The following is an 18,102-nucleotide window of genomic DNA, read 5'->3' as shown; positions in this document are numbered from 1 at the left end:
AGTGTCTTGCCGGCTGAACACCAGTTGGCAGATGGACAGTGTCTCGCTTTCCCCCCCTCCCAGAAGCTTCGTGAAAGTCATCGCTAAGACGCATACTTAGAAGCCTAGTCTGGTGGGCCGTGCACTGGCTGGGCAGCCGGAGGCCGTGGCATCAATCCAGATGTGCTTCTAGGCTGGGTGTGGAAACAAGGTCACCTGGGATGAGGCTGCTCGGCCTTCAGGGAAGAATAGCCAGGGGAAGGGTCTGGAATAGGTGCCAAGTGTACCCTCTGCGTAGCGGAACCAACTTCTTTTTTTTTTTCAGAAAGGAGGGCATATAGTTTCATTAGTCCACTAGAAGTAGTAGAACCAGAACCAACTGAATGTATTTTGCTGATAATGGACAACAGTTCCTGAAGATTTTCCGTACAAATCAGAAGTAGACCGCGTCTTCGATGAAATAAAACCCTTGCCTGGATTTGGAAGTATGCTGCTTCTTAGATTTTTCCCAGGAGTGGATCCAGACGGCTTCAAGTAGTGCTGCGTGGCGTTGCATCTCAGGGCTGCTGTGTCTCATCTCTGACAGGAGGTCTGGGTAGGGTGCGCCACTTCCAGTACCGGGGCACAGAGGGCTTCAGGTCCAAACCACTCTCAGTTCTGCAGAGGGTCTCTCTTCACTCTGTCTCTTCCTTGGTTTTCAGGGCAATCCTGGTGAGGGATAGACTGTAATCTAAGTCATCCAACCGAGTCAACCCAGTCGTCAGATTCCTTTGTTGACCAGGAGGCAAGACCCACCTTCTCCTACTCTTTGGCTTGATCTCACCATTTTTGTGTTCCAAGCCAGCTCGTATTTTCGACTGGGGATTCTTGGTATGGAGGGACAGGAAGAGCAATGGGCTTGGCTTGTCCTCCAGAAGGTGGTTTGAGTGATCTGGCCTGGGAGCCTCTGCTTTGTGGGGGGTACATGAAATGCCGAGAAGGCTGGCGGGCTTGATGCTGCCTTGAAGAAATCTGTGCACTTGGCTTGGGTGGGATCTGGGTAGCATGGACAGGCTTCATGTGAGAAGGCGGGCCTACCTTTTCCAGGACATCCTTCTGTGGTTTTCCCGAATCCTGAAGGCTCTGTGTGATGTAGCCCAGCGAATGCCTGGTCCTCAAGTAAGGCTGTTGAAGGGCCTGACTTAGCTGTTGGCTGTTTCTTGGTATCCCCCTGCAGCTTGTCTCTCAGGAGTTGAATGGCTTTGCTGCTAGCATTTGGAATCAAGGTCTTTAAGTTACTGGGTACCTTCTGGGGCCAGTGGAAATCCATCGCAGTTGAAAGTTGGTAGCCTTCGGGCCCGTTGGTCTTTTTCCGGGTCCCCAACAGTTGGCAAGTTTTGAAAATTGTGTCGATTTCACTGGCCCCAGCGAAGAGTGGCTTGAAGGTGCACACTTCTGCCATGATGCATCCCACAGCCCAGATGTCAATGGAGGAGCACAACTGGTAGACCTCAGGAGCACTTCTGGAGCCCTGTACCTTCTGGTAGATACATAGTCTGTGTATGGAGGTCTTGATCGGTTTTCTCCCGCCAACCTGAAGTCTGTATTTTCACAAGTTCTGGGCTGGTGCAGAGAAAGTTCTCAGGCTTTAAGTCCCGCTGGAAGAAGCCATGTTTGTGAAGAAACACAAGTCCTTGTAATATCTGATACATGATATTCCTTATAGCTGATTCAGGAAACCACTTATTTCTTTCTTTAATGAGCTGGTAAAGCTACTCCTTCATGTCCTCGAAGATAAAATAAAGATGATCATTTTCCCTGATAACTGCTTTTCATTTAACGACATTGGCATGGTTGAGCTTCTTTGAAGACTTAACCTCCCAAAGGTTCATGCATTCCTCCCTCCCAGGAATAAACTTTCTTTTCATTTTTTAAAAAATGTTTATTTATTTTTGAGAGAGAGACAGAAAGCGAGTGGGTTGGGGCAGAGAGAGAGGGAGGCACAGAATCCAAAGCAGGCTCCAGGCTCCGAGCTGTCAACACAGAGCCCAACGCAGGGCTCGAACTCACAAACCGTGAGATCATGACCTGAGCTGAAGTTGGACGCTCAACCGACTGAGCCACCCAGGAGCCCCATCTTTTCATTTTTTAAAAAGCAATCAGCTCGGGGAACCTGGGTGGCTCAGTTGGTTAAGCGTCCGACTTGAGCAATCAGCTCCCCGGACTCAATGCTTCCTCCCAGTGGGACAGAACGGTAGGTTGCATCCCCGAGTTGCTTGACTCATGGTGTGTCTGCTCAGGTGGACCCTCATCCCAGGGCCCAGGCGGTGCTGTCCTGCAGAGGCAGCAGGCCAACCCACAGTGTAACCAGATTTTTTTCACGGCAGCACCAGCACAAAGGATTTAATAGAACGTGACTATCTCCCAAATATGTATTTTCAAAGATCAGTCTTCTACTGGCATTGCAAACACAGGCGGGGGCCCGCGGTGAGCACTGCACCTCCACGACTGGGGCGCAAGAGCCCCCTCGGGAACTGGGGGTGCAGGTAATCCCTGCTAGGACAGGCCAAGAGGTCCCGCAAGTTTCATGGTGGAGTCGAAAAGTACTCTTTAGAGTTTCCACTGGTGAGGTTTGTTTCTCTGAAAATATCTATTTTGCCCTTATTTTTATCTATCATCTATCTATCTATCTATTATCTATCTATCTATCTATCTATCATCTATCACATGTTTACTTTATTTATTTGTTTTAAGAGAGAGAAAGAGTGGGCATGATTGGGTGGGAGAGCAGAGACAGAGGGAGAGAGAATTAAAGAGCCTAAGGGTGGGAGTTGGGGTGGGGGGTGTGCTTGAACTCACAAACCATGAGATCATGACCTGAGCCCAAATCAAGAATCACAGGCTTAAATGACTGATCCACCCAGGCACCCCTATTTTTTTTTTTTATTTTTAACATTAACCTTAGTGAGGTATAATTACATATAGCATAATATGCTCATTTTATATATGTAATTTAATGACCTTTAACTATTTTATACCACGTTGAAACAATGACCATGATAAAATATGGAACAATTTTACCACCCCCCCAAAGTTATTTTGTGTCCTTTTTTGGATCAGATTCCAGACAACTACTTTTGTGGTTTTTGCCTTAGTTTTTTGCTTGTTTTAGAAATCATACTATATGCACTCTTTTTTGTCCGCCTCTTTTTTCCAGTCATAGTTTTTTGAGATACATATCGTTGTGTATACGAGTAGTTTATTTCTTTTATTGCTAAATGGTATTTTATTCTATGGATATGTCACGATTTGTTCATTCATCTCCCTGTTGACGGATATTTAAACTGTTTCCGGTAATGCACTCTATTGGGTAAAGCTGGTATTAACATTCTCGTGAAAGTCGTTTTGTGAACATATGTTTTTATTTATTTTAGGTAAATAAACACACTAGCGGAATAGCTGAATAGTTGGCAATACGTATGTGAGGCTTTGTTAGAAACTGTCAATCAGTTTTCCAAATTGGCTGTATTATTTTTCAGCAGAAAAATATGAGAGCTCTAGCTGCTTCACATCATTGCCACAATCTAGCGTGGTCAGTTTCTTGAACTGTCACATTCCAGAGGGTTTGAAGTAGTTTTATTTTGCATTTCCCTTATGTGCAATGTTGTTGAACACGTTTTTAGTGGTTTATCACATCTTCTTTTGTTAAGGGTCTTTCGAAGTCTTTTGCTTATTTTCCTTAAATTGAGATGTTTGTTTTCTTAGTATTGAGTTGCAACAGTGTTTAGTGTATACACATATATTTAAAAAACAGTCCTTGATTACATCTATATTATATATATTTCTCCCGTTCTATGGCCAACACTTTGATTTTCTTGATAGTGCCTTTTCATTCATCACTTTTATTCTTTTTTGTTTAGCTTTTCGCGTGTGTGTGTGTTCATGTCATTGTGCATGTATATGTTCTAGCTAAGAAATTCCAAAGTCACAGAAATAGAATCCAATTTTCTTCTAGAATCATTATTATCTTTTATTTTTTTAAGATTTAAAAAAATTAAAAAAAAATTTGTTTTTAACGTTTATTCATTTTTTGAGAGACAGAGAGGGACAGAGCATGAGCAGGAAAGGGGCAGAGAGAGGGAGACAGAGAATCCAAAGCAGGGTCCAGGCCCTGAGCTGTCAGCACAGGGCCCGACGCAGGGCTCGAACTCACAAACTGCGAGATCACGACCTGAGCCGAAGTCAGATGCTCAACCAACTGAGCCACCTAGGCGCCCCTAAAAAAATTTTTTAATGTTTATTTTTGAGAGAGAGAGAGAGAGACAGAGAGCGAGTGGGGGAAGGGCAGAAAGAGAGGGAGACACAGAATCTGAAGCAAGCTCCAGGCGCTGAGCTGTCAGCATGGAGCCCCACGCAGGGCTTGAACTCATGAACCATGAGATCATGACCTGAGCAGAAGTCGGATGCTCAACAGGCCGAGCCAGCCAGACGCCCCTATCTTTTATATTTAAATCTAAGATCACCTCACATTAATTTTTTATACAGTGAGAGGTAAAAATCAAAGTTCATTTTTTTATACTGTTATTCAGTTTTCCAGCATCATTTGTTAAAGAGAATTTTATTTCTCACGAAATGGTTTTGGTTCCCTTGTCAAAATGAACTGACCATGCATGTGTGGGTCTATCACGAGATACTATTTTCTAATCCACTAATCTGCTTGTATAAGCAAACAACAGTACCACATTGACTTAATTACGGTAGCTCTACAATCATGAAATCAGACTTGTATTTTATAGAGCAAATATTTTCAATTTTGATGTAGTCCAATATGTTAATATTTAAGTTTTATGCATCATGCTTTTGGTATTGCATCTAAAAGGTCTGCTCAGCTTTCAAAAGTTTTCCCCTATATTTTATTCTAAAACTTTCATAGGCTTAGTTCTCACATTGAAGTCTTTCAGCAATTTTAAGTTAATTTTTGCATACGGTATGAAATAAGGGTCTAAACTCAGTTTTATTCATGTGGATATCCAATTTACCCAGCATCATTTGTTAGACAAATGAGACGTAATTTCTCCCATTGAATTTTGAAATCAGTTAACCATAAATATTAGTGCTGATTTCTGAACTTCAGTTGTGTTTCACTGATATATATATATATATATACACACATATATATAATTTTGTGAGTACCACACTATCTTGATTAATGCAGCTTTCTAGCAAGCGTTGAAATCAGGAACTGTAATTTTCCAAATTTGTTCTTTTTTTAAAAAAACAAATTCTTTTGGTTATTCTGGGTGCTTTGCATTTCTGTATACATTTTAGGAATAGTTTTTCACTTCCTGCAAGAAATCTTCTAGGAGTTGATAGGGCTTGCATTTGAATACCTAGATCATCTCTTCACCTGAAAAGATTCTCCTCTTGATGGATTTTAGTTCAGCTGGTTCTCCTTCCTTGCACAGCTCTGTGATGTATTTGAAACATAATTTTGACAATTGTTTGCCCTAATCCCAGGTGTTACAGGAGGAAATCTGGCCTTTTTCAACCTGCTACATTGTGCTCATCAATGGAAGTTCTTGTCGGCAAACTCTGAAGCATCTAATCACACAGGATCAAATGAACCACAGTCCTCCACACCTATTCTGTACCAGAAAGGTTAGAACTGAAAGCACTCTACACAAATAATGTACTAACTCCTCACAAAAACCACCCGAAGAGGATACGATCATCTGCATTTTGGTTGATGATTTTACTGAGGCAGAGAGTAATATTAAAATAGATTAGAAACATATAATGCAAAGAATCTAGGTTTTTCTTTCCTGGCAGTCCGGCTCTAAGATCCTCGGCTAGAAATAATTATAGTACAAAAACTGAAAGCGAAAAAAATCCATGGGTAGAGGCTAATTTTTATATCTATTAATCTTAAAATATTAAGTAGCCCAAAATGAATTAAACGTAAAATGAAACAATATGTATGGATAGAGAAATGCAGACTCTACAATGGAAGACCATGTTCTTTTGAAGTTTTCAAGGGACGTTTAGAAAGTTTCTGAATGTTTTAATTAAATAGTATTTAAATATTAAGTAGGTTCAAAAGAGAAACTTTATTAAAGGCTTAAGCATGAGAGATATGTTTAGTAGCTACTAAAATGGGCTGAAAAACCTCAGTGAGAGAAAAGATGGATTTAAAGCTGGATGGTTTTGGGGTGCCTGGGTGGCTCAGTCAGTTAAGTGTCCGACTTCGGCTCAGGTCATGATGTCGTGGTCCATGAGTTCAAGCCACATGTCAGGCTCTGTGCTGACAGCTTGGAGCCCAGAGCCTGCTTCGGATTCTATGTCTCTCTTTCTCTCTCGGCTCCTCCCCCACTCACACTCTGTCTCTCTCTCTTAAAAATAAATACATATTAAAAATTTTTTTTTTAAATTGCTTAAAAAAAAAAGCTGGATGGTCTCCCTGAGATTCATTTTTTTTTCATTTTGAAAATTATAAGACATGCACGGGGTTCCTAACTGGCTCACTTGGTAGATCATGCCGCTCTTGATGTGGGAGTTGTGAGTTTGAGTCCCACGCTGGGCATAGAGCTCACTTAAACAAAAGAAAATTATAGGACAATAATTCCTGTATTTATGATGTGTGTGTGTTTGTGCACATGCGTGTGTGTTTATGCACTTGTAAACAATAAAAGTGTGCATAAATGTTAGTCATCGAGAACCAGCCTTTGGGGAGTATTGGCACACGCCCCGCCCCCCCCTCCCCCCCCCCCCCCCCCCCCCCCCCCCCCGCTCCATACCCTGAATTTTTTGATTGGAAAAGCTTAAATTCTTTCTGCATAATTGCGACATTAAAAAAAAAAAATCCAGGACATCTGAGTGGCTCAGTGGGTTGAGTGTCTGACTTCAGCTCTGATCGTGACACAAGGGTCTTGAGTTCGAGCTTTGCAATGAGCTCACTGCTGTCAGAGCAGAGCCTGCTTTGGATCTTCGGTCCCCCCTCTCTCTGCCCCTTCCCCACTTGCGCTGTCTGTCCCAAAAATAAATCTTAAAAAAAAATCCACAATGATGGTAATCTTACTTCCGGCCAAGCTCTACCTAACAATTAAGACACTCTACAGATGTGTTTTGGATTTTTCAATTTTCTGTACAACAAATAAAGTTGATAATACAAATTACGTAGAGGTCAAACAAGGAAAAAATCACAAAACACTGAAAGACAATACGGTTTTATTTGCATGCTAGCAAATGAGAATTCAGCTTTCAATTTCAGCATGTGTGATGAGTATTCTAGCCCACAGCAAGGATATAAAGTCAATGAATAGAAGTTAATTTGAGCTGTTTGAGGAATAACAATGGTTTTCATCAAGATAGCACTGAGCTCATCTACTGGCCTACCCTGGTGCTTTCCTGCTTGACATTGGTCACAGAATTTAAAAGAAACGAGAACTTTACTGCACACTTAGGGATCAGGTGCACAACCAGTGACATCAGACATTAGACTTAGATATTTTTTGTTTGTTTTCCTTTCTAGACATGGTAACCGCGCTACCCAGCATTTTTTCCATTGCGGTACTAATAGAATTTCTCCTAGGAAATTTTGCCAATGGCTTCATAGCACTGGTGAACTTCATTGACTGGACCAAGAGACAAAAGATCTCCTCAGTTGATCACATTCTCGCTGCTCTGGCTGTCTCCAGAATTGGTTTGCTCTGGGTAATGATAATAAATTGGTATGCAACTTTGTTCAATCCAGATTTCAAGAGCTTAGAAGTAAGAATTATTTTTCAAATTGCCTGGATAGTAAGCAATCATTTTAGCATCTGGCTGGCTACTAGCCTCAGCATATTTTATTTGTTCAAAATAGCCAACTTCTCCAGCCTTATTTTCCTTCGCCTCAAGTGGAGAGTTAAAAGCGTCGTGCTTGTGATGCTGCTGGGGTCTTTGTTCTTATTGTTTTCTCATGTTGCGGCAGTGAGCATATATGAGAAAGTGCAGACTAAGGAATATGAAGGGAATGTCACTTGGAGGACCAAATGGACGGACATGGCACACCTCTCAAATATGACTGTATTCACACTAGCAAACTTCATACCCTTTGCTACGTCCCTGACGTCTTTTGTGCTGTTGATCTTTTCCCTCTGGAGACATCTCAAGCGGATGCAGCTCTGTGATAAGGGATCCCAAGATCCCAGCACCGAGGTCCACATAAGAGCCATGCAGACGGTGGTCTCCTTTCTCTTGTTCTTTGCCGGTTACATTCTGAATCTAATTGTTACAATTTGGAGTTTTAACGGGCTGCAGAAGGAACTGTTCATGTTTTGCCAGGTACTTGCCTTCGTGTATCCTTCGATCCACTCGCTGATGTTGATTTGGGGAAACAAGAAGCTAAAACAGGCCTTTCTGTCTGTTTTATACCAGGAGAAGTACTGGCTGAAAGAACAGAAACACTCAACTCCATAGATAAATAAGAGCATCGTGTCTTTCTTGGCAGAAAGTTAACTAATGTAGACGGTAACATTATATACCTCCTGCGGGTTTTTCCCTAGTGTGTGTAACTGAATAATTTTCAGTTTCACTTACAGAAGTCTTACCTAAGCCTAGCCCATAAAACTATATACATGTATGTATGAAAAATATAAGGAAGACTGGAAATAATCTACCCTCACCGGTTTTCTTAATCAGGTTAAACAATCTAATTATACACAATATGGAAAGAATTTCCTGAGAATTATGAAGCTGTGTGTATGTCACATATGCTATGTATCATCTTCCAATTAAAAAATTTGTGATCTATATTTATGCATTTTTCAGAACTGACAGGCAATCTCAGGACATCATTGTTATTTTCCATTGTAAATGGTACTTGGGGCGCCTGTGTGCTTAGATTTCATTGTTTGAATCTCTAGTCTTTGCATGGTAATGGTATTCAATTCTAAATCACATACTGAGGATGAATGTTTGGGGTAGATAATTATTCCATCATAAATTCTTACTTCACTGTTAATAGAGAGCGATTAGGGCTGTGATGAATAAAGGTGTGCACAATGCAATTCATAAATGACCAACGCATTGCATGTAAATTTTATATATGTGTACAATAAACTCTACTGATGAATATTTGATTTAAAGAAGTAGGCAGAAAGCTTAGCAAACACTGAGTTCCACAACAGGGAAAAAGATGAAAGAAACATGATCATGAACTCTTTAGAATGTTGTTGTAAGTTTCCCCATGCAGTTAGGAATATCATTTCTTCTGGTTTTTGAGTTTAGATAGACCATTTTTGAAATTGAGACCTGATTTCAAATATGTCAGTTGTCTCTTAAACCACCTCTGGGCCTCGAATCGCCAAACATCCGAAACATCTTCCACTTTTAAAATTCTTTCAAAATATAAGGTAAGACTCAAATCTTTTGCATTTAAAAAAAAAAATGCTCACTATTAGAATAGTGAAGGAATTATGGTATATAAGTCAATAAACCTTTCTGCATACATTAAGTGGCATCTATTACGTCTACACAATAATCATCGGGGATTTCTCAAAGATATATTTTATTATAATCTTTTGATAAGAATGAAATAGAATAATATGTGTTGGCATATTCATTGATAGCAAGTTCTATTATAGGAAAGAAATGCATAATCTTGCTCAACAACCGAATTCTACGTGACTGTTAATTTTGGTTTTAGGCAATTTAACAATTTTGTAAATCTGAAGGCAATTCATCTCCACACCGGCTGTATTTGTTGGCTTATCATCTATCTCTCCCAGTACACTTCAAAGAAGTGAGGATCATATTTACTGCTGCCTCCCAAAACCTGCAAGCCGGCCATAGAAGAGTTAATAAAAAACAATCTTTTAATGAGTAAGTCAATGCATGAATGAGTGAATGAACTTTTGAAAGCTGGGAAACCAATGAAAAGAAAATGTATCCCCAAACCTGCAAATTCCATGAATTTCTCAGCTCTGGTTTCATGATGAGGCGACAGGCTTATCCAAGAAGCAGTTCTCAGAGCAAATGTCTGGCTGTTTCCTAATTCTAGGGCAAATATCACTAGAATATCGCCTTGGCACAGCCCTTTCACATGTGTGAAGTGGAAACGGGTGTAACACCAAAGGTAGAAGGCATTTATAACAAAAGTTTTTAAAAAGCATATAAAAGATTTTATTAATTTGTATGTATATTTTTTTTCTATTTATTGTAAATGTTATCTTTTTACGTGTGACTTTTTTTTCTAGCTGGGTATTGTAGACACAAAAATTATATTTGATTTATTAAAAAACTGAGTTCATACTGCTTTACTAACTCAGCTGCCTTACTAGAATGTTATTTTTGATATAATATTTTCTGCATCCTTTCCAGATACAAGTTTTACTGTTATAAACTCACATAAAGTAAATAAATAATAATGGTATAACTCACTGACTATCTTATCCTGGGGCCTCTAAAACCTGAATGAAAGTCAGAGCTCAAAATGATGACATTTAGGGGCACCTGGATGGCTCAGGGGGGTGGGGTGGGTGGTTAAGCACCAACTCTTGATTTCAACTCAGGTCATGATCTCACGGTACCTGAGTTTGAGCCCTGCCAGGGGCTCTGTGCTGATAGCACAGAGCCTGCTTAGGATTCTCTCTCCCTCTCAGCCCCTCTCCTCCCTTTCTTTCTGTCTCTCTCTCTCTCTCTCTCTCAAAAATAGATAAATACACTTAACAAAAGTAATGACATTTATGTGGGTAGGTTAAGTCTCGGGCAGCAATGGGGAGAACATATAGAAAGGAGGCAAGAGAAGATGTGGAAGGAGGTGCTGTGCTGTGTTACTCTGCTGGCTACCAACTCACAATATGTTGAGAGACAATATAGTAGTCATCCTGTGTATGCACACAGCACACAGCTTTTCCAGGAGGGTTCCAATGACAAACCACATGTAGCATTAGAACATGGAAGAGGGAGAGGAGGAGGGATGTATCTAATTAACTCCCATCTGTCTTCTAGTTCCCATTGGCCAGGGTTTAGCAAAGTGGGACTAATACCTCTGCTCATCTAGCCCCTTAGTGGTCATTTGGAAAGTGGAATCTCACCCCCCACAGGGTAGGGTTGCTTTCAAGTCCAAAATGGAAGCATAATCTGGCTTACACTTCGTGCTGAATAAAAGAATAGGAGACAGTGAAGGGACTCTGAGGAAGCACACAAATTTGGGTCCAATATAGTCCACCCCTGTGTCACTCACATGTATTCATGCCCTTCAGTCATGGCGGCTCTTTGAATATGTGACCTGTGCAGTGGCACAGGGTTTCTGGTGAGAGGGGCCCCCTGCCTCGTGTGATGCTGTGCTCTTGCCATTTTTTTTTTTTGCCAACAAATAAATTAAAAAATTTTTTAGAAGATTTTCAGAATCATGAACCTGCTTAATTCAAATGATCCTTTCCATACTATTAATTTCACAATCAAGAGTTCTTGATTACATTTACCATCATTAAAAAAATATATAATTTAAGGGTGCCTGGGTGGCTCAGTCAGTTAAGCGTCTGACTCTTGGTTTTGGCTCAGGTCATGATCCGATGGTTCGTGAGTTCGAGCCCCACGTTGGGTTCTGCGCTGACAGTGCGGATCCTGCTTGGGATCATCAGTCTCTCTCCCTCCTTCTCTCTGTCTCTCTGTCTCTCTCTCAAAATAAATAAATAAACTTTAAAAAAAGAATATATAATTTATATTTGGAAATAAATTGTATTTGCCAGCATAGTTTTTAAGTATGTAACAATTCACTTTAATTTTAATGTGTAAGACTGCCAAATCTTGGGGGTGATGATAATCTTTTAATTGTATGTAACTTTCTGGGAGATTGGTGTTTTTGATCTATTTTATCAAGTACTCCTATTTAGCTGGTGACTGGAAAGCAACCAGATTACAGTACAGAAATTCAGAGCAACTTTTCTGAGTAATGAACCCATAATCAGCATGAACGCTGAATATGTGTCTATGTTGTTAATATTGGTTGGATGATAGCAATGACAGCTAAATAAAACAGGTGAAAATTTTAGAATAAATTAAGTTCAAAGGGTGGAGTAAAGAGAAGGAATCATGGTCATGCATTCTGTGTGGAATATTGTTAAATCTTGAATTTGATAGAAACTGTATATTTTTAGAAATGTATTCTTTTTTTAAGTTTTTCTTTAAATTCCAATAGTTAACATGTAGAGTAATATTAGTTTCAGGTGCACAATTTAGTGGTTCAATACTTGCATACAACACCCAGTGCACATCACAAGTGCCCTCCTTAAACCCCATCACCTATTCAACCTATCCCCCCGCACCTCCCCTCTGGTAACCATCAGTTTGCTGTCTACAACTAAGAGTCTATTTCTTTGCCTCCTTCTCTCTTTTTCCCTTTGCCTGTTTGTTTTGTTTCTTAAATTCCACATGAGTGAAATCATATGGTAATGGTATTTGTCTTTCTCTGACTTACAGAAATGAAAAATTCTTGACTCATGGCTTACATTCACAACGAAATCTCTTCAAAGTACAGGCTTTGTGTTTGAAATAGATTGTCTTGTTCCCCTAGCGTGGGATCATTCAGTCATTCACTTATTCGTTGAACAAGTATGTGTTGGACGTGTTTTCTTTTTTTTTTAAATTTTTTTTAATGTTTATTTATTTTTGAGACAGAGACAGAGCATGAACGGGGGAGGGTCAGAGAGAGGGAGACACAGAATCTGAAACAGGCTCCAGGCTCTGAGCCATCAGCCCAGAGCCTGACGCGGGGCTCGAACTCATGGACTGTGAGATCATGACCTGAGCCGAAGTTGGCCGCTTAACTGACTGAGCCACCCAGGCGCCCCTGGACGTGTTTTCTATATGCATTTTGGAGACGTTTTAATAAAAGACGTAAGCTACAAAATAAAATAAACAATGAGTGTATGTAACAGGTACCCACTAAAAAGAAGAAGCTATAATATTCATGTCTCAGTTAATCTGTATACCTCATAACTTGTTAATATTTCCCATGTGCATAATACTGTTTTTCATGTGAAGAAACTGAGGTCCTGGCACATTACATGACTTAACCACTTGGTGCTTATATTTAATGTGCTTAATTTTATCTGTGATATTTAGTACTTGCTCAATATGTCTATAAAAAGGTCATTGTTTTTATTTACCTGTTTATTGTGTTAGAAGCCAGTTGCCTTACTAAAGGCACAGGTGCTCTTTTAACGCTTATTCTCTTGTCTTTTGCAGATCAAAAATGATATCTTTTGCATGTAATGATTATTTCACTTCTTCCTTTTAATTATTTATAATAATAATTTTTTTTTGGTGTTGGTTTGTGTTATAAAATGCCTCAAACCTTCACAGTGTTAAATAATTGCAGTGACAACTGGCATCTTTGTGTGTAAATGAGGAGTTCTCTAGTGTTTCACCAAAGCATTACACTGACTTTAGCTTTGGGGTAAAAACTTTTAAAAATCATCTCTAAAGACAACGTTTCTCTTCCTATTTTTCCGTGTGTGGTACTCAAATAAAACCTATGTGAGAAGTATCAAACATGCGTTTGGTTATTTAAGATGATTTGTCGGACCAGTTAAAATAATACATGTGAATAGTGGTCCACAAAACAATGGTACAACTTCTAGTCTATTCTGAATTCAATAGAACATCACATACGCTGTCACATTTATATGTATTGTAGAAAAATTGCAACCATCAAGGGCAAATTGAAATTCAGAAAGTGATTACCAAGTAATGAGAGGTAATCTCCAAAGGGGAATAGTCAATTTAAATAACATGAAAAATCTCATCCAAAAATAAGATGTCAGAAGGCAACTGATTCCTATTGTCAGAGTGTTGAAAAGTGTAACTGTAATCCTTAATTCTTAGTGAAAACTTTGTCCTGGGGATCTAATTAAATCAATATATTTCCAAGTAAAAAATATTGGGGCTAAAAAAAAAAAAAAGACAGGCTATTTACTACACATGTCCTACTAATGGATCTACTTCAGTAAGATTGCTATGGACTGAATTACGTTCCTCCAAAAACCAGATATTGAAGGCTTAATCCCTAATGTGGTTCTAATGTGGCTGTGTTTGGAGATGAGGTCTTCAAGGAGGTTAAATGAATTCAGGTTGAATGCATGAGGGTGGGGCCTTAATCTAATAGGGTTGGTGTCCTCATAAGAGGAAGAAGAAACGCAGGAGTCTTGGAGGAAAGGCGATATGGAGACAGAGTGGGAGGTGGCTGTCTGCAAACGAGGAAGAGAGTTCTCTCCAGAAACCAACCTGATGCTTTCTTAATGTTTATTTACTTTTGAGAGAGAGAGAGAGACAGAGTGTCAGTGGGGGAGGAGAAGAGTGAGAGGGAGACACAGAATCTGAGGCAGGCTCCAGGCTCTGAGCTGTCAGCACAGAGCCTGACATGGGGGCTCGAACTCATAAACCATGATACCTTGACCTACTCATAAACCATGAGACCTTGACCTGAGCCGAAGGCGGATGCTTAACTGACTGAGCCACTCAAGTGCCCCGTGGTGGTTTCTTGGTCTTAGACTTCCAGCCTCCTGAGCTGTGAGACAACAAATTTCTGTTATTGAAGCCACCCAGTCCGGTATTTTGTTATGGCAGCCTGAGTAGACTAAAGCAAAGACAAAAAATAAGTTAAAAAGGAAGAACTGGGATGGAAGGAGTAGAGCTGAGCAAACAAAAGGCTAAAATAGGTTAAGAAAAAAAAAAGCACACATTGGCTGTGTATAAGTTATAACAAAATTAATATTCCATAGTTTAAAGCAGCCTGGTATTAAAATTCTAAATAACATGAACTGCATGCTCAAAATTGCAGAATTTTATTCTATATAAATTATACTCAGTAAAGTTGGTTAATAAAACGGAAAGAACCTACATAACAAATCCTGGAAGAAGGGGCACGTGCAAAGAGATTTTAACACATGCCAAGGCTTTTGCCTGTACTAAAAGGAGACAGTGGTTTAAATCAGGTCAGATTAGAAAAGGAAACATGTTACATATATTAAGTGTGTTTTACTTAACAACAACAACAAAAAAGTAAATGTAAATAAACTCCTGGATCTGTTTATCGTGATAAACAGATAGCTAGGAAAAAGGAATAATAGGTGTCGCATCAATTGAGGACAAAGCAAAGAGAATTAGAAAAGAAAAGAAAAAGCATGGCAGAAGGCCACGAGTCAGACATTAGAAACGAGTCTAAAGTTCTCAGACATCGCACACGATCTCGCGGTCCGTGAGTTTGAGCCCCGCGTCGGGCTCTGTGCTAATGGCTCAGAGCCTGGAGCCTGTTTCGGATTCTTTGTCTCCCTCTCTCTCTGACCCTCCCCTGTTCATGCTCTGTCTCTGTCTCAAAAATAAACGTTAAAAAAAAAAAATTAAAAAAAAAAAAAGTTCTCAGACATCGCTAAACGAATCAAGTTAGTCACTGAAAGGCACACTCAAATTTTAAATTCGCAAACATGTTATATGTATGTATATATAATATTTTATAAAATAAAGTCTTAACTATTTTGTATGTTTATATATTTTATATATTTTATCCTACACAAGAGTCAACCCTAAAAGAAATAAATGAAGACTGGTTGAAAATGCATGCGTAGGGGCGCCTGGGTGGCGCAGTCAGTTAAGCGTCCGACTTCAGCCAGGTCACGATCTCGCGGTCTGTGAGTTCGAGCCCCGCATCTGGCTCTGGGCTGACGGCTCAGAGCCTGGAGCCTGCTTCCGATTCTGTGTCTCCCTCTCTCTCTGCCCCTCCCCCGTTCATGCTCTGTCTCTCTCTGTCCCAAAAATAAATAAACGTTGAAAAAAAAAAAAATTAAAAAAAAAAAAAAAAGAAAATGCATGCGTAAAGTTATAAGAATACAAATGGTTAAAGGACTGCCAGATGCTTTGCAATATTTATGCTTTCCTTCTTGGTTAGCGACAAATCCCTACTATTATCTTGTGCATCTTGTGCAAACTATTTAACTTTTTACCACAATGTTAAAACCAAAAACTTTGGGTTGTTTTTCAACGAGAAATAGACCAACTTGTAGTTAGATCATTAACATGGTTTTATTTATTTAGCTTTGTAATATGAAGCTGAACTCTGAACTAAAGTACCAACCAAGCAAAAGTTGGTGGAACAGTGCTAATATCAATGAAATACTTTTTAAGATGAAATTCATCAGTGTTCAAAGAGAAGTATGTAGGGGGCGCCTGGGTGGCTCAGTCGGTTAAGCATCTGACTTCAACTCAGGGCATGACCTCACAGTTCATGAGTTTGAGCCCTGTGCTGACAGCTCAGAGCCTGGAGCCTGCTTCGGATTCTGTGTCTCCCTCTCTCTCTCTGCCCCTCCCCTGCTCGCACTCTGTCTCTCTCTCTTTCTAAAAATAAATAAACATGAAAAAAATTTTTAAAAAGAGAAATATTTAAACTAATAAAAGGAAACAACAATACAAAAGAGATAATAATTAGGGACATGAGTGCTTTTAAAAATAAAGATAAATCCAATTTTTTAAAATGAACAAAAATGCTGAGTCAGTATATGGTGAAATATTAAATATTTCAAAAGCTGATAGATCAAGCAGAATTAAGTAACACAATTAAGTTTAATCTGATAGAGTCCTGTCCCGGCAGAGAATACACAATCATTTCAAAGAAACAATTAATTTTCATAAGCATAGATGATGTAATAGGCCCAAAAGTTCTCAATAAATGAAAAGATGGCTATCACACAAAATATATTTTTATCACCACAATTCAAAATTTTAGTAAAAAAATAGTAATAGTAACAAAATATCAATAGTAATGATATTCCATAATTTAGGAAATAAATTACTCACAAATTCAATCATGGGCAAAACAAGACAAAACAAAACAAAACAAAAAACACGTTGGGCTCAATCCAAAATTTAGAACTGACCAACAGCAAAACCACTATCTAAATCAAAGCCTCAAAATTTCAGCCAAATTAGAGTCATCATGAATATGTACCCTGAATAATCCTGAAATTATGAACTAATTTTAATAAAGATTAAAAAATGGAGCTTATATTTACCAAAATTCCTGCTTAAGAATATTCATGACAACATTATTGTAAGCGTTTATCCCATTGACAGTAGAATGGATAAATGAGCTGTGGTAAATTCATCCAATTCAATGTTATTCCACAACAAAAATAAATAAACTACAATTAGATACAACTGCATGGATAATTGTTTCACATAAATATAATTTTAAATAAAAGGAATGAATCCTCACTCCCCAAAACCCCACATAAATGACTTTAATTTCCTAAAGGTCTGTCGTAGACAAAACTAAAAGTCATATTTAGGTAGTAAAACAACAAAGCAAATTTTGGAAATTATTTCCACAAACGGTGGTGATGTCAGTTTGGGAGTAAAACATGTAGTGTAACCAGGAAGGGGCAAATAGTGAACTTTTATTTTTTTACCTGGGTGGTGTTAACACCAGTGTCCAATTTTTAAGAGCTCATTAAACTAAACGTCCTCTTTCTCTTTATCATATACTATTTCAAAAGTATCGTCCCTATTATTAGCCACTTTATTCTAGAAAAATGTGTTCCATATTTTACTTTTTCTTTAAAAAGTTTTTTTAAATGTTTATTTATTTTGAGAGAGAGACAGAGAGAGACAGAGCTTGAGAGCAGAAGGGCCAGAGAGAGAGGGAGACACAGAATCTGAAGCAGGGTCCAGGCTCCGAGCTGTCAGCACAGAGCCCGACGCGGGGTTCGAACCCACGAACCGCGAGATCATGACCTGAGCAGAAGTCCGGCGCTTAACCGACTGAGCCACCCAGGCACCCCTACATATTTTACTTTTGTGTATATTATAAATCCTACCATATGTTGTTTTATTTTTTAAACAATTATCTTTTTAAAAGATTTAACTTAAAAGAAAAATCTAGTTTATTTACCCACATAATTACCACTTCTGATACTCTTTATACCTTTGTATAGATTCTTTGTATAACTTCTTACTTCCATCTGGTATCATTTTCTTTCTGCCTGGACGATGTCCTTCCTTTAAGATTTCTTGTAGTACTTCTTGTAGGGTCTGCTGGTGATGAGTTCTCTTTGCTTTTTATGTCTGCAAATGTCTTTATTTCTCCTTCAGTTTTGAAAAATATTTTGT

General features: G+C 39.0%; 1 protein-coding gene and 1 pseudogene across 1 annotated transcript; one reads left to right on the top strand and one right to left on the bottom strand.

Moving 5' to 3' along the window:
* Positions 1-83: 83 nt before the first annotated feature.
* On the bottom strand, positions 84-6,492 carry LOC125170567 (serine/threonine-protein kinase ICK-like; annotated as a pseudogene).
* Positions 6,493-7,488: 996 nt separating this feature from the next.
* LOC125170951 (putative taste receptor type 2 member 33) lies at positions 7,489-8,415 on the top strand. Its single transcript, XM_047867940.1, has one exon. It carries the CDS (start codon positions 7,489-7,491, stop codon positions 8,413-8,415), a length of 927 nt encoding a protein of 308 aa, XP_047723896.1.
* Positions 8,416-18,102: the final 9,687 nt, after the last annotated feature.

The sequence above is a fragment of the Prionailurus viverrinus genome, chromosome B4 (assembly GCF_022837055.1).
Source record: "Prionailurus viverrinus isolate Anna chromosome B4, UM_Priviv_1.0, whole genome shotgun sequence".
NCBI classification, from domain to species: domain Eukaryota; kingdom Metazoa; phylum Chordata; class Mammalia; order Carnivora; family Felidae; genus Prionailurus; species Prionailurus viverrinus.
Note: the sequence above shows the minus strand (reverse complement) of the source record. Positions and strands in the feature narration are given on the sequence as shown.